Source organism: Mastigoproctus giganteus, chromosome 4, assembly GCF_048544385.1.
Source record: "Mastigoproctus giganteus isolate SK-2022 chromosome 4, ASM4854438v1, whole genome shotgun sequence".
Taxonomy (NCBI): domain Eukaryota; kingdom Metazoa; phylum Arthropoda; class Arachnida; order Uropygi; family Thelyphonidae; genus Mastigoproctus; species Mastigoproctus giganteus.
The window spans coordinates 25,138,461-25,158,534 of record NC_143578.1 but is presented as its reverse complement, the minus strand read 5'-3'; the positions used below and the strand labels follow the sequence as shown (position 1 = coordinate 25,158,534).

The following is a 20,074-nucleotide window of genomic DNA, read 5'->3' as shown; positions in this document are numbered from 1 at the left end:
AGGAAACCTCATACCTTTTTGTAGGACTGTAGTTCTCTCGACACTCAGTCATGGACGAATGTATTATTATATGAGTCAATGTCCCATGTTTAATATTAAATAAATCAGTTTGAGTTTTAAAACAGCTACGTATTAAAGTCATCATGTATTCAATTCTCTTAACCACCATAGTGAATTGAGAAGAGCCGTGAAAAGTTGACAGCCATAAACCCCCCAAAACCAACTAAATATCGCATGCCAAGATGAGAACTGAAAAACAGTTGTTGAAAAAGATCTTGAAACCACAAAATAAATATACATCAAATCACAAATAATTTAAACTTTAAAATTGTCTAAAACTTCTTTTAATGGACTGACCAACTTATTCGGACCGTTTCTGTGTTCACAAGAAGTAAAAAACAGTTTGCAAGTGATATCCCCCTGTTTTATATAAACTTAGTATTAGTAATGGCCGCATGGTACAAGAAAGCCTATGGCTTATGCTGCACCAGCCAAAAAAAAAACTAATAATTAATAAAAGAAAAGGAATTAAACATATCATCCTATGTGTTTCCCTCACCCGAAGGTACTATTCAGATGACCTTTGAATTTCCCCAAACTGTCAGCCTCTACCACCCATGTAGGGAACTTATTCCAGTAATTTATAACTCACTAGCTATAATAAAACTTCCTGCAGTCCAATCTAAACATCTCCCCCCCGTAACTTGAATTTATGTCCCCTAGTTCTAGCATCATTTATAATTTTGAAAATTTCGTCCTCATTCATTTTACTGATGCCTCTCAGAGCCTTAAACACCTCAATCAAATCTCTAAGGTGTCTAGTTTCCAAATTCTGCAACCCACATCAAAGTCTTTCTTCATAAGGATGCCCTTTTGCCGATCTCACCAGGCGAGATCTTTGCACCCTTTCAAGAAGCTCGATGTCTTTCTTTAGGTGCAGTCTCCATACTTGAACACAGTATTCCAAGTGTGATCTAACAAAAGCCTTATATAATGGGATTATCACGTCCCTATCTCTACATGCAAAAGTTCAATAGATCATCGATAGGACACCATAGGCCACCTTGCAACCTGTTTACAATGCTCAGAGAATTTCATGTCTGACCGTATCGTAACACCCAAGTCCCTTTCCTCCAGTACTGGGTTTAGTTGAACTCCACCAAGTGAATAAGTTATTTTGGGATTACTGTTTCCCAGGTGTAATACCTTACACTTTGTTGGATTAAAGCATAGCTGCCATTTTTCTGACCATTCCTGAAGTCTATCTAGGTCTCTCTGAAGAAGCTCAGCTTGACAGTGATCATTAACTACTCTACCAAGTTTAACATCATCTGCAAATTTAGACATCACGCCCTCTATCCCTTCATCAAATGTCATTTATGAAAATTAAAAACAACAATGGTCCTAATACTGATCCTTGGGGAACCCCACTTCTTACATCAACCCAGTCTGAGGAATAGCCATTTATCACAACTCTCTGCCTCCTGCCCTGAATCCATTCTGATATCGATCTAAGGATTTTCCCAGTGATTCCAACCTGTTCCAGCTTATAAAGCAACTGCTCATGTGGGACTGAGTCAAAAGCTTTGCTGAAATATAAATAAACAATATCGAAATTATTCCCTAAATCCAGCTGATGAGTGACGTTTTCAAAATAGCGAACCAGATTTGTTAAACATGATTTTCCCTTTACAAAACCATGCTGAGTATCCTTGAGAATTTCAGTTCTATCCAAATGATCCTGAATTCCACCCTTGATCACTGCCTCCATGATTTTCCCTACCACTGAAGTCAGACTGACAGATCGATAATTTCCCACTTCACTCTTATAACCACCCTCATGTATGGGAGATACATTGGCACTTTTCCAATCCAACGGAATCTCCCCAGAGTCTAGTGATGCTCGCATAATTAGCCTCAGTGGTTCAATGCACTCACTTGCCACATCCCTTAAGATTATAGAATATATTCCATCAACTCCTGGAGCCTTACTGGCCTGTAGGCTCGAAAGTTTTTTTCATTAAATAATCTTGCAAAATTTCAATATCATTAATTACATATTTTTCAAATTGGCTCCCACAATTTTCCATTGCCACAAAAGGTTTTTCTTCAGTAAATATTGATGCAAAATAACTGTTCAGTTCATCTGCAACGGCAGCTGGTGTATTTAATACTATCCCCCTTTACCTTATGTATAGGTCCAATTTGGTTTATCCTGTTGTTCTTAGCATTTATATATGTGAAGAATTCCTTATCCCCCCCCCTTTGCTAGTGATTTCTCATAAACTATTAATCCAACTTGGAACTTTCCTTGTGAGGTATTTTTTTTAATGGTAAATATGCATTCAAGGCGTCTGTGACTAATGTTTTAAAAGCATACCACAGTTCAATTGTATTCGTTCTCTGTGCGATATATACCCAGTTAATAGAGGCCACGTAGTACCTTAAGGCATCATAATTTCCTTTTCTGAAATTATAACCCATTCCTTTGTCTTTTACTACTGCTACCTCTCTCTTCATCATCCACCGTAGAACTCCGTGATCACTACTGTCAGTCCTGTTATGTCATCTGATTCATGGGTGATGATGAGGTCTAGGATATTCTTTTCTCTAGTACTTTCCCTGACATGTTGATACAAATAACAATCATCTAGTTGATTTAAAAATTTTGTTCCCCATGTCAAGTTTCCTTCCGATTTTCTCCAATCAATTAGAGGCAAATTGAAATCACCCATAATAAGACATTGACACTTACTTACCCATTCCATTTGCATGTAGAAGCTTTCGTCATAATCTTCACAATCACCTGGTCTGTAGATTACTCCTACTTGCATTATACCTTTTGTTTCCAACTATCTCACACCATACAGATTCTATACTAGCACATGAAACGTCTGAATCCGGGAAAGCTATCATCGCACACAGGCTGCTTCTGATAAGAAGCATTACCCCACCACCCCCTTCTATTTACCCTATCCTTCCTAAATACATTAGCATCAGTAGACGCATTTGATGCAAGAAAGCAAGCTTATGCAGCATCAGCCAAAAAAAAAAAAAAAAAAAAAAAAAACACTTCCACTTCACCCCTCTGTTTGTTCGAAATACCTGTCCAGTTGAGCCTTAAACTTATTTAGGCTATCAACTTCCACAACAAGGGATGGAAGTCTGTTCCACCAACCAACCACCCGCTGGCTAAAGGCAAATTTCCGCACGTCTATCCTACATCTGTCTTTCCTCAATTTGAATTTATGCCCTCTCAGGTGATTATTCTGAGCAAGAGGAAGAATCCTATCAGCATTGAGCATGCTCAAACCATTCAAGGCTTTATACACCTCTATCAGATCACCTCGCTGGTGACTAGTCTCCAGACTGTAATTTGCAAAACTTAAGCCTTTCTTCGTAAGAGCACCCCTTTGTTCCATTCACTAATCTTGTTGCCCTTCTCTGTACTCGTTCCAGCAGCTCTACATCCTTCTTGAAATGAGGCCTCCAGACCTGTATACAGTACTCTAGGTGTGGCCTGACCATTGCCTTATACAAGGGAATAATCACCTCCTTATCCCTGCTAGAAAAATTCCTATATATATTTGACAATACACCATGAGCTACTCTTGCAGCCCGTCTGCACTGCTCAGAGAACTTCATATCTGCCTGCACAACTACCCCCAGGTCCCTTTCATTCTCTACCACTGTCAGTGTAGTACCACAGAGTTGATACGTTGCTCTGGGGTTGCTGTTTCCCATATGTAGTACAGTAAACCCCCGCTATTCGTGGTATCTGTATTCGCGTATTCGTGATCGCTGATTTAATATAAAATGAAACCTAAAAAAATGTGAATTTTAAAGCGCCGTGAACATTTTCCTCCATAAAAAAACATGGGCATGGCTAAAATTATCTTTCCCAGTCAAAACAGCGCTCAGTGGGTGGGGGAGAGGGGTGACAAAATCGTGAGCGTGGATGTTTCTCGCTAATCCTTGTTCAGTGTGTGTTATGTGCTTGTCATGGAAGGTTTCATCGTTTGCTTTTAATTTATATGCTTATAAATTGAATAAATTTATATGCTTACAAAAATGATAAATCTACTGTTTTGCAGTGTAAAACAGACTTTTACGAATGTGTTAACGGAAAAAAGTGACTTTATTTGGACACGTTCTTTCTACCCCATACAAAAATATGGCTACGAATAACAAGGGAATGTGAAAATATCAAAGAAGGTGATGACATTAACGAATAAAATTGAGTTATTGGACAAAATTTCCATTGGTAAAAGTGTCTTCTCAGTGGCAAAACATTATAAAATCAATGAGTCAACGGTGCGATCAATCTAGAAATCAGAAGAAAAAATCCGCCATAGTATCCGTGAAAACGCACTAATTGCTTCAAAAACTTGCTCTGTAACTCGTGATGTTAAATTAGAAAAAATGGAAAAAGCTTTAAATCTGTGGATAGAAGACCGAACTCAAAATAAAATTCCGTTAAGTTCACTCATCATTCGTGAAAAGGCAAAACTCCTTTATCAACACTTTAGCGAAACTGGTGATAGCACTGGTGGGATAAGTTTTTTTAGCTATAGCAAAGGCGCTGGATTGAAAGATTTGTTTGAAATTTCTAATAAATATTACATTTAATATTAAATTGTTTCTTATTTTCATTTCGATGCCATATGCTTGCATTTCACTATGTACTGTCTATGTACATAGTCATGTTATGAAGGTACATATAATACATACATAGACAAAATTTTAGACTAGTTTTTCTTATATATTTCATACTTTGGAACGGAACCCCTTTATTACTATGGGAGCCATAACTCACTATTCGCGTTTTCGGTATTCACAACATTTCTCAGGAACGTAACCCCCGCGAATAGCGGGGGTTTACTGTACTTTACATTTGTCAATGTTAAACTTCTTTTGCCACCTCTCAGCCCATCTGCTCAACCTTTCCAGATCCTGTAGTAGCATAGTGTCAGTAGTGTCCTTGACAACCCTGCCAACCTTCGTATCGTCTGCAAACTTGGACATTAAGCTTGATATACCATCATCAATATCATTTATAAATACAGAAAACGATAATGGACCCAACACTGAACCCTGATGGACTCCACTAATAACATTAGTCCACGATGAGTAGTGTTCATTGATTACCACTCTCTCTTCTTACCCTCAACCACCCCTTTATCCATAGCAGCAATTTGCCTCCAATGCCACACTGCTCCAATTTGTGCAGCAGTCTTCCGTGTGCAATAGTGTCAAAAGCCTTTCTAAGATCCAAGTATATAATATCAAAGTTATTCCCTGCATCCAGTTCTTTTGTGACTGCATCATAGTATCCAATCAAATTGGTCAGGCAAGATTTCCCCTTAACAAAACCATGCTGTGTCCAAGCTATAACTGAAGTCTTGTCTAGATGATCCTGCAGTGCTTCTTTAACCAGTGCCTCTATTAATTTTCCTGGAACAGAAGTTAAACTCACAGGTCTATAATTACATGTGTCAGCCTTTGATCCTCCTTTGTGAATTGGGGTCACATTTGCACATCTCCAGTCTGTGGGTACCTCCCCTGAGTCCAAGGAAGCTCTCATAATTATGGCTAATGGTTTGCTTACTTCCTTTGCTGCCTCCTTTAATATAACTGGATAAAATTTATAATATAATATATATAAAATAATAATATAATAAATAAATATATAATATAACTGGATACATTATACAAGCCATACTGAAACTCGTCATCCCCTATTTCCGGGTGGCACCACATTTCCCTAAGTCCTATTATATCCATGTTACTTGTTTTAACCAGCGGTTCGGATTCACTCATTTTGTTGACATGTTACTATATAAAAAAAATTAAGACTTGCTGTTCTTGTATATTTATCAACCCTTGAAGTTTTTTAGGCTCTCTTCCCTGGAATTAGCTACCTGCTCACTTGAAACGTTTCTGCCCCCCAGAACATCTAGATAATAACTCTTGAGGTATGTGCAAGAGTTACTTTGACCAATATTATCAGATAAATGTGTGTTAGTATTACCCACATCCCCCCCCCCTAACTAGCAGTTTCCTCAATAATACTGGCAAAAACTTTTACACCACCTTTGTTTAAGTGTATCCCATCTCTACAAAACAAATTCCTTTTACCTACAAGTGTGAGCCAAGCTGATAGAAATTTCCCCCCAACAGCCTTGCAGAGTACTTTAAGTCTTGAATTAATCCACAAGGCTTTTAACATGTAATCCCTCCTATCGTGTCTGGGCAGATATAAGCTGAATTGCAACCACACAAGGAATATTGTAAAGAATGATACTAGAACAGTGTAATACACTGTTCTAGCTATCATCCCTCCACGGATAAATGGAGCATTATTTTTAATCAGTTTATTATTTTTATTTTTAATCACAATGCATGTAAATACAGCTCTACTCAGGTATTCTTATTAGATGAACTTATGGAACTTACTAAAAGATTTCTAAATAGGGGTTACACATTGGGTACCATCATGAAAATTAGACAACAGGCAAAATATAAATTGGAGACAGGTACTACAAATAACAGATTGGATCAGAAATATTTTATTAAAGTTCCTTATATACAATATTTGGCAGACAACTCATTAACATTTTTAAGAACACCGAATTTAAGATAGTTGCACAACCTATGAGTAAACTCCATGTCGTTTTGAAACAGAGCAATTGGTGCCATTTCAACCATGGAGGCACACAACATTGTTTACAATATTCCTTATGGTGGGTGCAATTCCGCTTATATCAGCTCAACCCAAAATTCTCTTTCGATGAGGATACAGCAGCATGCGGCATCAGTTAGGGCAGATAGGACATGTGCCTCAGAGCTTGCTTTTCGTGCTATCAAGGATGAACACTTGTTCCTTTTTAATGAATCGAAAGAAAGTCCTAAATACACAGCAGGAATATTTTAAATTATTAATTGCGGAAACATTAGAAATAAGATTAAATGCTGACTCCGTTAATGTACGCAGACCTTACAGTATTTCGAACACTTGGACTCTAATGCACATGTATGAACAGTAATTCATACATTGGTCCGTATAAATAATCTCCTCAGGTTTTGATAAGTTTATATAAAACAGGGGGATATCATTCTCAAATTGCTTTTTAATTCTTGTGAACAAAGAAACGGTCCAAATAAGTTGGTCCCTTAAAAGAAGTTTTAGACAATTTTAAAGTTTAAATTATTTGTGATTTGATGTATATTTATTTCGTGGTTTCAAGATCTTTTTCGACAATTGTTTTTCAGTTCTCATCTTAGCTTGCGATATTGGTTGGTTTTGGGGGGGGGGGGGGTTGATGGCTGTCGACTTTCCACGGCTCTTCTCAATTCGCTATGGTGGTTAAGAGAATTGAATACATGAAGATTTTAATACATAGCTGTTTTAAGATTAATAAATTAGTATTGCATCAAAAGAGGTGTTTTTTTTTTTTAAATTCTAATTTGATTTTGAAATAATTTCATACTAATATTAAGTAACCAAAGCCAAATTAAGAACAAATTAATATCAAAAAGCATTTATGCAAAAGTTTACATGTTTTTAACTGGATAACATGTTTCTTTGTGTGCAGAAGTGAAACTAGCATCACCGTTATGCATTGCATTAAGTGTGTAATAACTAGATATCGGATAATTTCTAAAAATTGGCAAAATGAAAAATATGCACCAAAATACTGTTACATGCAATAACATTTTTACGCTTATTACCAGTTTATTGAAATTAACTAAATTAGTGTTTCTCTGTATTCATTATTTAAAAGTATTAAAACATTTTATTAACTGTAAATGTTAGTTAGTCATTTTACAACTAGGAGTAACCTTGCTACAATAAGCAATATATTTTTCACTGGTCCATTGTAATTCTTTGGCATTTGTTTTCCTAAAATCATTTTAAAGGCAGAAAAAAATCCACATTAACCAAAGTGACTGGACATTTTCTTTCTGCATTGATCATTCATTTCATAGCCAACACAAAAGATAACTGCCATTCATTGTAAAATCTTTGCTGATTGGCAATCAGTGATTTCATAAATTTAATATATTATATTTTTGACATTTTATATTCTGTAAATTTTTTATAGCAAAATATAACTGTTATTATAAACATACTGTCATCATCCCATCAGTGATGATGGCCGTACATATAGCCACAATTTGCAAATGCATATAATTCAGTGTCTAGTAATAATCTTTTTCTTTTGTTATATATGCATTAAGGATGAAATATTAAAATCAAAAATAAACATATTTAAGCAATGATGTCAGCAGATAGCAGACTGTGTGAAATGTTTAGTGTGCAGAAATAAGTGTGAGTAGCATGATGCAGATTCACATGTTTTCTATGTCTCCAGAAGTGGACATTTACCAGCTGATTTGCATGTTTTGTAGGTCGATAAACCAACTAACAAGAAATAGCAGAAAAAACCCTGCTATTTCTGCCTGAGATTTGAAAAGGAGCTCAAGAATTCTTCATCTCTACCTCCCCAAATGAATGACAAGTAGTGAATCCACTAAATGCCAAAGAGGATGTGTCAGATTGCTATAAGTAATAACATTGGTGGCAGTTTGCTTGCAATATAATCAAACTGTCTTAAGCTGAGGACCACCTGTACACAGAACTGTGTTGTTAAATTTATGGCTTATTGTTATTAACACTTCAACCTTTTAATTTTGTTTATACTTTACTTTCCAGAAAAACATAAAGAAGAAATTGAATGTGTAGCGTTTTCAGTAATTCTTGGGAAGGTATGAATTTTGCTGACTATCTGTATACTGATTCTTCCATTAGTTCTATAACAGAAAGGTGATAATTAAAAAAAGTTAAATTGGTTATGTATGGTGTAATTTTTTTCACACATTTATGAGGTCACAAGATTCTGTGGTTGGGTAAAATATGCAGGCAGATAACTGCAGAGTAATGCTTTTATTATGTTCATTTATTATTATTTGAAAGTTCCTTTACACTAAGATGCATATTCAGATTTTGATGGGATGTTAATTTGTATCTTGTCTTCTTTTCTCTCACATACTTTATTCACCAAAAAGAACAATAAACACATAGGTAACAAACAAACATCAATAAATAAAAAAAAGGTAATGCAACCATGATGAAAAAAAATTTGCCTTTATAAACAGTGCATGCAGGGAAATTTATTGTCAGCACTCATACTGATGTAACCGAGTGGTCAGGAGCGAGAGTGCATAGCACGCGTTCTTTGAGTGGCCTGGGCTTCAAGCCCGTGACTACTAAATATGATAAATATTTGTATTGACGATTTATTGTAAACTCTACTGACTTGGTTGTCATGCCGGAGTATAAACAGAAAATTTATTTATTTACTTCAAAGACTATATAAAACTTAGAAATCGAAGGGAATCCAAGAGTGTGCAACCCACTGTCCTTTTTTTTTTTTTTTTAAACACATTAAATTATTTCTATAATTTCTAACTGGCACCATTATCTATTCTAATATTAATTAAATATCTTCATGTTATAAACAAAAGAGAACATCAGAGAACATAAAAGCAGGGGTTAGAGAGATTTGAGGCACATTATGGATTCTTCTGGAATCACAGTGGATTTACCTGTGTGATTCAGAACCGTTATCACTCAAGTAAAATAATTACACATTATTTGGTTACTGTGATTTGTGCAAAGCTAAGTAGTTTAACTAGTATATAGTGTTTGGAAAATTTATGCCTGCATCATTATCAATCTTCAGTGATAGTTATAGTAATGCATATTTTGACGTATGGAAAAAACAAAAGCAGATGATATATTTAAATAAAAATGACTAGATAGTTATTAATGTTTGTAAATTCTGTTAATGACATTCATTCTGTTAATGAATAGGTTAAGGAAGGCATCACCTTGTAAAATAAAACATTTATTTTGGCATCTAAATAACTAAAGCTGCATCATTTTGGACTCCTAAAGGAGTCCAAAATGATGCAGCTTTAGATAGCATTCTTTAGGAATTTAAAGTTTAGAGATCACTTTAATATTTAAAGCACACATTGAACACTATTGGAAACTAACTGCAATTTAATTCTCTGAAACATATCGCTAGTTATACTGAATTCCAACATTAAGCAAAAAAAAAAAAAATGCTGTTAGTTTTTAGCAATTATATGAAAATCCCAGGATTCTCCCCCTCCCCTCCAATTCAGTGGTTTAATACAACACAAATAGTATGCCTAATTTTAATAAACAGGAGGTGCTCAGTTTATTAAAATTAGGCATATGAATAAAAGTTAATCATAACATGCCAAATGATTTGCTTACACTCATTGTTACACATATGCAAATTTTTTGTTAGCCAGTGGATTCATTTCTCTGTGCAAAATGTTGGGAGTGTAATGAACTTAATTCAAAACTTGACATACTATCAGGGATGATTGTCTCTGAAGAAGAAGCAAAGCAACCACTTGTAAAAAAAAAAAAAAGGAGGGGAGCTGTCTTTTATTATATTGTAACATAACATGTAGTATTTTTCTGGCTGTAGTTTGTGTACCTCTCTGAGCTAGAACCATCTGTGGAGATCTGGCAACTTGTGAAACAGTTAATCATACAAGCTTAAAGAGTTCTTGCAAAACAAAGAGGGAAAGAACTGGTTTGCTTAACATTTACTATGGAGGTGTGATTATATGTGATAAAAAAAAAAAAAAAAGTAAAGTGCAGCCATTATCAACCCACTGCAGGGTGGAAGCCTCCTCAACAATTCATGCTGAGGGAAATGGACCATAATCTGCCACGCTGGTCCAGTGCGGGTTGGCAGATCGACCGTATTCAGCAGTCAGGGGCTTGAACCCCGGTCTACTCAAAGAGCGTGTGCTACTGCACTGATAATCACATATAATTAAATATGTGATTATATCACAAACTATTAAAAAAGAAATGTGGACCACTTAAACCATGAAATAAATACAGCAAATTAAATGCTGTTAATTAAATTAATAATAAAAATATAAAAAATTAATGCTGTCTCTCTACTTCATAGATAGTAGAGACAGCATTAATGAGCTTCACAGGAGTAAAAAGGCACTTTGTCTTTCCTTATAACCTTCTCAACAGCATATTTAATTTGCTATGCTTAATCTACATTTTTTTTTTTTTTTCTCAATATGTGTAGTTTTCACTTGCTTAGTTTTCGAGAGTAGCACAAAGGCAACCAGGACAGTCTATGAATTAAAGTCTGTGTGGTGCTTTTGTTTGCCTTGTGATTAAAAATGAGATAAACTGTTTCAGAAGAAATTGGATGCAGCATTCAAACACATAGGAAAATACACTGGGACAAACAGAAAGACATAAGAAACTATGTTCAATTTACTATGTCAATTAAAATCATGTATTACACCAATTAAGATCAAATTTTTAAAGTCACAGGAAACACAGGAGTTTTTCAAATCTACAAGGAAAAAAATAGGGCGGTGTGTATTGCTGATGTATGCATGTTAGGATGAAACCATATCTTTCTATACATTAAAATAATTTTCCTCCTAATGATATTTATTCAGCCAATGGGAAAAAAAAGTGCATGTTACGTGGTAATACGTAACAGAAGCTTGTAAAAACAAACTTCTGTTTAAGCGTGATCACGCACTATGTTTATCTAACATGACCACTTAGTAGCATTCTTGATTTCCATATGTAATGTATTTATTTAAATAAACAAAATGCAACAAGGCATAATATTTTAAGAGTTTAAGATTCTATATCGATATAATTTCAGTGTAGATACACCATAGACAACTCTTAAAGAAAAACTACAATCGTAGTGTAAAAGGCACCCACCAATGAAAAGTCAACTAGCGCTGAAACGGTGCTGTCTGGGTGGTGCCGCCCACTGAGAATAAGTGACAATAGTCTTCTCTATTAGTGAAGCGTTACTTATTCGAGGTTGTGCAATACTTGGAAACTCGTGAAGGATGAGCACAGTATGAGATAGATGAAATGGTGTATCTACACCGCGATATTATGTATTCATAGCTGAAGAAGAGCCACACACAGAGTCTGCATGTGTATGCATGGCCTGAAAGCTTTTGTTTTTTGTATCAAAAGAAGCAAACACAGCAAGCAGGGAGTGAAGCACCCTAGTTCCCATTTAAAAAAATCTCCTCCAGACAATGGGATATAGATCCTTTTACATGGAGGGTAAAATTGGATTAGCATTAGTAGTGACAAATGATGCAAGAAACCAAGTTTATACAGCATCAGCAAAAAAAAAAAAACTTCCCATTTTACCTATCCATTCCCTCCAATAGTTTGTCTAGTTCTTCCTTGAATTTATTTAAGCTATCAACTTCCACAATAGATGGAAGTTTGTTCCAGCAATCAACCACTTGCTGGCTAATGGCAAACTTCCACACACCTATTCTACAACTGTCCTTTCTCAATTTGAATTTATGCCCCTCATGTGCATCCCACCAGCATTAAGCTTGTTCAATCCATTCAGAGCCTTAAACACCTCAATCAGATTGCTTCACAGGTAGCTAGTCTCCAGATGCTGCAATTGACAGAACTGAAGCCTCTCTTGATAAGAGCACTCCTTTATTCTCCTCATAAATCTCCTTGCCTTTTTTCACATTCGTTCCAGCAGCTCTACATCCTTCCTAAAATGAGGCCTCCAGACCTGTATGCGGCGTCTCCGTAGCCAGGTGGGAAGGAGCAGCAGTGCGTAGCACACGCTTCTTGATTAGACCGGGGTTCGAACCCGTCACCACCAAATACGGAAAGGTCAGGGAATGACCACCGCATATCCCGGAGCAATATGGCCTTAGTTGCTAATGCTCCTAAAAACTAAATAACAAAATAACAAACCAGACCTGTATGCAGTACTCAAGATGTAGCCCAACCAATGCCTTTTACAATGGAATAATTACCTCCTTATCTCTGCTAGCAAAATTCCTGTATATCACTGACAAACTATTGAACTATCCTGGTTGCCATTGAAAAGTTGCAAGTGGTAGCAGTGCTAAGACACGGAACAAAATTGATTTAGAAATGAAGATGATTAAGGACAGTGTTTGTCATCTATTGCAAGGTCTCACTGCTTCCACAGTGAATACTATTTGTGATCAACAGTGATCACAAAACAGCGTTCAGGTGCTACATCAAAGATGGAACAGCTGTTAATAATATGGATGGAAAATCAGATTCAGAAGCAAAAAAAATCGAACCATTCAAGCAAAAGTAACAATTATATAAAGATATTAAGGATAAGTATGGCAAACCCCAACACAAGTTCGTGGCAGGCAAGCAACAGGTGGTTTAATAGGTTCAAGCATTGTACTGGTTTCCACATTATAGTAGTAGTAGTGGAATGTGATGCAAGAAAGCAAGTGTATGCATTATCAGCCAAAAAAAAAAAAACATACCATTCCCTCCAAATGCCTGTCCAGTTCCTCCTTAAATTTATTTAACCTATCAACTTCCACGACAGGTGGAAGTTTGTTCCTGTAATTAACCACCCGCTGGCTAAAGGCAAATTTCCACACATCCATTCTACATCTGTCTTTTCTTAATTTGAATTTATGCCCCTTTAGGTTCGTAATCTGAACAAGTGGAAGGATCCCATCAGAATTCAGCGTGCTCAACCCATTCAAGGCCTTATACACCTCAATCAGATCTCTGTGCGGGTGCCTAGTCTCCAGCCACTGCAATTTGCAGAACTTAAGCCTCTCTTGGTAAGAGGATCCTTCATTCCCCTCAACAATCTTGTTGCTCTTCTCTGTACACACTCAAGCAAATCTACATCCTAAAATGAGGCCTCCAGACCGGTACGCAGTACTCAAGGCATGGCCTGACCATTGCCTTATAGAGGGACAATCACCTTCTTTTCCCTGCTAGCAAAATTCCTATATATCATTGACAAAACCTGCCCTGGCAGCCTGTCTGCATTGCTCAGAAAACTTCATATCTAACTGCACAGTTGCTTAGCCACCTCCTTTAATATAACTGGATAGATCCCATCCACCCTAGGTGCCATTCTTATGTTTAACTTCAACAATTTCTCCTCCACTTTGCTCTCAGTTATTACAAAATCATTAAGCACCCTGCCACAATTTGATAACCTTCTGCCATTTTCAAACCTTAATAACTCCTCATGTGTGAATGTAAATGCAAAATACTCATTCAGTTTGTTTGCTATCTGAACAGGATCATCAACAATTGAACCATCGATATCAAGTATGTGGTGAAGTCGCCAGTGCAGATTCTGCAGCTGTAGAGAAATTTTGTGATGTGCTGGAAAAAATTATTGATGAAGGCAACTATTCGACACAGCAAATTTTTAACGTTGACAAGACTGCTCTGTATTGGATAAAAATGCCAGACCAAACATACATTGCCAAAGAGGAAAATACAATGCCAGGTTTCAAGGCGTGCAAAAGATAGTGCCACGCTCTTGCTTGAGGCTAATGCAGCAGAAGATTACAGATTAAAATCACTGCTTCTGTACCATTCTGGAAATCCTCGTGCATTTAAGGGCATCAATAAAGCCAACCTACCCATGCATTTCCGATTGAACCAGAGAGCATGGATAACAATATCTCTTTTGAGGATTGGTTTAAATGCTGCTTCATTCCCTATGCATCTAGATGATTTCAATTCGAATCATATTTCTACTGCCAAACATGATTTCACTTATCCAACCTATGGATCAGGGTGTTTCGAATTTAAAAGCATACTATTTATGCACATTTTGCTCAGGCATTGTCTGCAGTAGACGATGAGAAAAATTTTACGTTAAGACTTAGGAATCTTACAATATTTACCACACCATCTTAAACATTAATAAGGTCTGGGAAGAAATTATGCCCACGGCACGTAAAAGGCTTCAAAGGATTTGAAGAAGACAAATCATATGAAGAAGTTACAGATAAGATTGTACAGGTTGCAAAGCTACTTCAGTTGAAAGTTGATGCCATAGACATGGTGGAGTTAATAGAAGAAGAGAAGGAATTATCTAACAAAGAACTTATTGACTTTCAGGCAGCGATAGTGAAAGAAGAAAATGCTGACGAAGCTCATGATGAACCAAATGAGGAGCCAAGATGGTTCATCACCAGAGAGATGGCAATGGCATTTCGTGAAATTGCATTGGCAATGGCAAGGTTTGAGAAAATGGATCCTGACAGCGAACAATTCTTAAAAGTTAACAGAGGGGTGGTGAATGATATGCTTGCTTGCTATGAAGAAATCTATGAAAAGAAAAAAACCACCATCCAGTCATCCAATATGTTTTGTAAGCTTGAGCGGCCAACCCCTTCTTCTAAATCGGCGTACTTATCAGCTGAAGATGTCGATTCTGGCAACGAGAGGTAAAACTTACCGACGTTTATGCCTGTCTTCTCTCTTTTTTTGTAATTTTATAATTTTGAAATTTTTTTAAATTGCACACTTTTGTAATTTTTCCTGCACATGAGATAAATACATTAAATAACTTTTACATATTTGTTGAACATTTCTTTTTTGATTCAATCAATTCAGTGAGCACAGTTGTGTGCTGCACAAGCATGGAGGAAATTCCAACTTGCATAGCATTCTGCAGAATGCAACTCTTACGTAAGTCGGGGAGTGCCTGTAATATAAAAGTAACTACGACGCCTACTCTCAGAGGCCAAAATCTTTTTTTATTATATCTGGCAATACCAAAAGAAAACATCCCAGAACTGGTCAAAGAAAGTGACCAATCCATTTTGCACGAATTGCTGAAAGTATTGCCATCTAGCATACAGCAGTCAAATTATGATTATAAATAAAAAAAAAAACTACCACTTTACAGGCAAATCACATAATGCTACAATACTTTAGTTTGTTTGTTTTCTTGTTTATTTGTTTGCCTTCAAAACAAAAAAACAGAGATATCAAAATGTACGGTGCATGCACCACATACTGGTACAAACCATTTTTTCATCATTGCATCTGCCTATACCATATTTTGGTCAAGTCAAGAGGCATTTTTTATCTCCAAAAATGTATTATTACTCTAAACTAGTCTTATTTTTTTAAACAAGTCAATTCCATTCCTCCAAAATAAATTTCAGTTTGTAAGTGTAAACATCTGAAAATTAAGACTACAGCAGACATCTCCACAAATTTTATTGGTGGAATTCATATTACAAAAAACAAAAAAGGTACTTTAAATACTTTTGGTAATGGTGATGTAAACAGTACTATAAGAGACAATTTGATTACATGGCAATTTTTTACCAACAGCAATTTGACAAGTTTCATCTGTATGTTTTTATTTAATAAAATAAAATTTTTTGCACTAAAAAAAATGTGCACAAACAAAAATTATTAAAAAAAATAACACTATTTACTTTGAATCACATACTTTTTTTATAATTTAAGAAACGTTCAGATTTTTACTGAGGCCCTCACTTTTTTTTTTTTTTTTTTTCAGTATCAATATACTGTGATTTGGATTTAAATAATTATACAATCCCTTACCAACCAACTGCAATTTCAAGTTTACATAATTTTTTTTTTACTCAAAATATTTTATTATAAGCGATATTTTCATGTATACACAGTTTACAACTTCATTTCAAAGTAATTTATAATACTAATAAATTCATAACCTGTCATGCATAGTAGCGAGGCGAGAGTTGGTCAAGCCGTACTACAACATTCAATGTGTTACTCTGAATGCTCGGAAGTGATGTGTTGTGTTCAGTTTTTGGCACCTTTTATCATATGCATTTTTTACTCACATAAATGCTGTTTTTTATAATGTATATTTTAAATTGTATTGTTGAGACCCTTATCATGGCTTATAAATGTCCACACAGTGTAACAAGTGAAAATGTAAAAAGGAAGTGAAACATAATGGCTTTAGAACATAAAATGAATGTGCTGGATAAACTTCACTAGAACAAGTTTTTTGATGTAAATGAGTCTACTATTCAAACAATTAAAAAAAAAAAAAAAAAAAAAGAGAGAGAGAGAGAGAAGGGTTTCTATGAGGGCTAGTGTTGCATGTGGAACATCAAGTTTAAAAGTGTTGTGCATGCCTGTGTTATCACAATTTAGAAAAGACTGAAAAAGCTCTAAACATATGAATAGGAGATTAAAAAAAAAAGAGCATGCCGTTATGCACATCAGTAAATCGAATCCTTCACAAAATGCTGAACGGCACTTTGTGAAGGATTCTGAAAGCACAGACTATAAGTGCAAAAGATAGACAATTTAATGCAAGTAAAGGTTAAATTTACACATTAAACTAGTGGGAGACTGCTGGTCACGATGCAGCAACCACTTTTCCTGAACACTTGAAGAGGGTGACTGAAGAGAAAGGACCAAGTTTTTAATGCTGATGAAACTGGGTTGCTTTGGAAGTGGATGCCTTCTAGAACTTTTATTTCAAAGTATGAAAAAATGTTCCAGGATTGAAGGCATCCAACGATCATTTGACTCTTCTCTTCCATGCCAATGCATCTGAAGAGATAGGTCTCAACCCTTGCTCCTGAAAGGCAAAAATAAAGATCATCTTCCTGTATTTTAGAGGAGTAATCAAAAAATGTGAGTTATGGCGGCATTGTTTACAGACGGGGTTCAACAACTGTTGCATCACTTCAAGAAGTGATGCAACAGTTGTTGAACCCCGTCTTCAATTACTTCTTATCAATAATACACCAGGTCAACCTAAAATGCTTCAGTGAGTTAGGTGCATTATAGCCACAGCAGCTTATGCGCCGTTAAAGCCCTAACAAACAAAGCTTCAGTGAGCTCATCCAAACATAAAAGTTATATTTCTTCCTCCAAACACGACATCTCTCTTACAGCCTATGAACCAGGGTGTTATAGCTATAATAAAGAGTATTACATTTGGTGTCCTTCACACACATTTTAGATGCTATGGAGAGAGACCAATATTAACTGTGATGCAATGTTGGAAAAATTTTGCCACAGACAAAAAATCTGTTGATGAAATAAAGCCATCAACATTGAATGCCTTCTGGAGAAGAATTTGGAAAGATGCAGTGAAAGATTCTAATAATATCTGTCTGATTACAGGTGAGATTCTCCACATAACAGAAGTAGCAAGAAGTTTAGAGAGGCTCAGGTGACATGCAACAAGGTGATGTTGAGAAATTTCTACACTTGCAGGATGAGTTGTCATCAAAAGAAGACCTTGAAAATCTTTTAGAACACCAAATCAGTGATTAGAAAGGTGAAATTGTGGAAGAAGAAAAGTCAAGTCATTTCAACCTCAGCAGCCTTAACCAAGGGAATGTTTATGTATCTTTCTGACCATTTTATGGCAAATGACCCTGTACAAGAAAGAAGCTTAAATTTTAAGCCGTTTACAGAAATTACTTGAACTTTATGCAAAGTTCAGTGGGAATTAAGAAATAAAATGCAACAGCAATCCACACTTAAGTTTTTTAGAAAGTGTATAACATCATTAAAAAAATAACTGTTAGTTTGAAAAGACTTCACATTAAAATATTTTCTTTAGATTGCGGCTTATGTTTTTTATTTCCCCGAACCCCTTATTTTTTGAGATCCTTCCTAGTCTAGCCAACCACAGCATTTTCCAGGAATGTAACCCCAATGGTTGGCAAGGGATTACTGCATATAATTTTTTGGTGTTTTTTATCTAATTTTCAAATACCAGTAATTCCAAAAGTGCCAGATGTCTTTATGAGATACCATCTACAACACTTATTTCAATAAGCATGCAATATTGTTTAACTGTAACTATACACTGCATTCTTGAATGCTGAAAGTAACAATGATCAATGATGATTAGCTTATATTTTCTAATTTTCAATTAAATTACACCATTTCCTTAGAGCAACATTTCTCATCCAAAATGCTATACAGATTAAGCTATTTCAAGCTTCTGCATATTTGAACAGCTCACAAAAATAAAGCACTATTGTATTTCAATTTAATTTTTAAGGTGGTACTGGCATCAACAGAAAGACTGCATAACTTTTAAATTTTAAAATTGTTCTTATAAAATTGGGCTCCCTCCACCCCTTCCCATATGAAATACTATAAGCTGTGACAGCAATTGAATTTTTAGCATTTCAAAATTTTTTTAACCATTTAAAGGTTCTTTCAGTGATAAAAGGAACAACTAGGAATTGCTGACACACAAACTTAGTAATGATTTATGCAAAATATAACTTTTGTCTATTAAGCTCAATGGAAATGTGTTTTACATGTTTTAAAATCTGCTATAACAAAGTTATATATTAAACAAGATACATGGTGGTAAATTGCTGTGATCTCTTTTACAAAACAGACCAAATGAATACAAAGTGTAGTAAATCAAATCTCTTTATGGTTTTAGTTAATTTTAACATGAAATCACATATATACATAAAGAATACAGGTCTTTAACTTTTGATGGTAGAAAATGACTAAGAAATATGTGATATGGACAGTTATTACGGAAGCAAAATATCATCAAACCATAAGACAAATATCTTGTGAATAGAGAGACCACAGAAAAACTAACTACAGACCTATTTCCTACTGCTGATACTACAGTTAAGTAATTCAAAATTAAGTTAACTTTTGAACACGAATATTCATAAATTACAAGAATAATCAGTTATATTACAAGAGTGTATGGTGTAAGAGTATCCATAATGAGTTACCTATACTGCAAAAACAAGGAAGAATTTTATTGCACACAAAATATGATAGAAATGGTTATCAGACTAACTTCTTTATTTGTATAATCAATGGTTTTTGGCCAACTCGCAAGAAAAAATCAAGTGAAGGCCAAAAAAGCACAAACATATGGTGGCATTGACTTTATATTATAAAAAAAAAAACTGGACATAAGAAAAAATGCTAGCGAACAAGATAGGCAAAAAAAAAAAAAAAAAGAAAAAGAAAAACAGACCACTACAAGATAGTGAAGGGAGGGGGGGGAGGGGGGGTTTGGCTTGGCTTTTCTGTACCAATAGTAAACAGCTTGCAGAAAAGTTTACCTTGCTTGTTATGGGGATGAAAGGTACACAGCAATTTCCTAACTAAGTGGTATAAGATATGACGAAAACTTAGTAGTGGAATGAATATCAT

At 35.4% G+C, this 20,074-nt stretch overlaps 1 protein-coding gene across 1 annotated transcript in view; it reads left to right on the top strand.

Moving 5' to 3' along the window:
• Positions 1 to 8,856, top strand: part of LOC150086480 (cystathionine gamma-lyase-like) — a 73,064-nt gene extending 64,208 nt beyond the window's left edge. The window contains exon 11 of the mRNA XM_090371418.1: positions 8,717 to 8,856. Coding sequence (XP_090227544.1) covers positions 8,717 to 8,746 — 30 coding nt within the window. The 3' untranslated portion in view covers positions 8,747 to 8,856. The remainder of the gene's footprint in view (positions 1 to 8,716) is intronic.
• Positions 8,857 to 20,074: the final 11,218 nt, after the last annotated feature.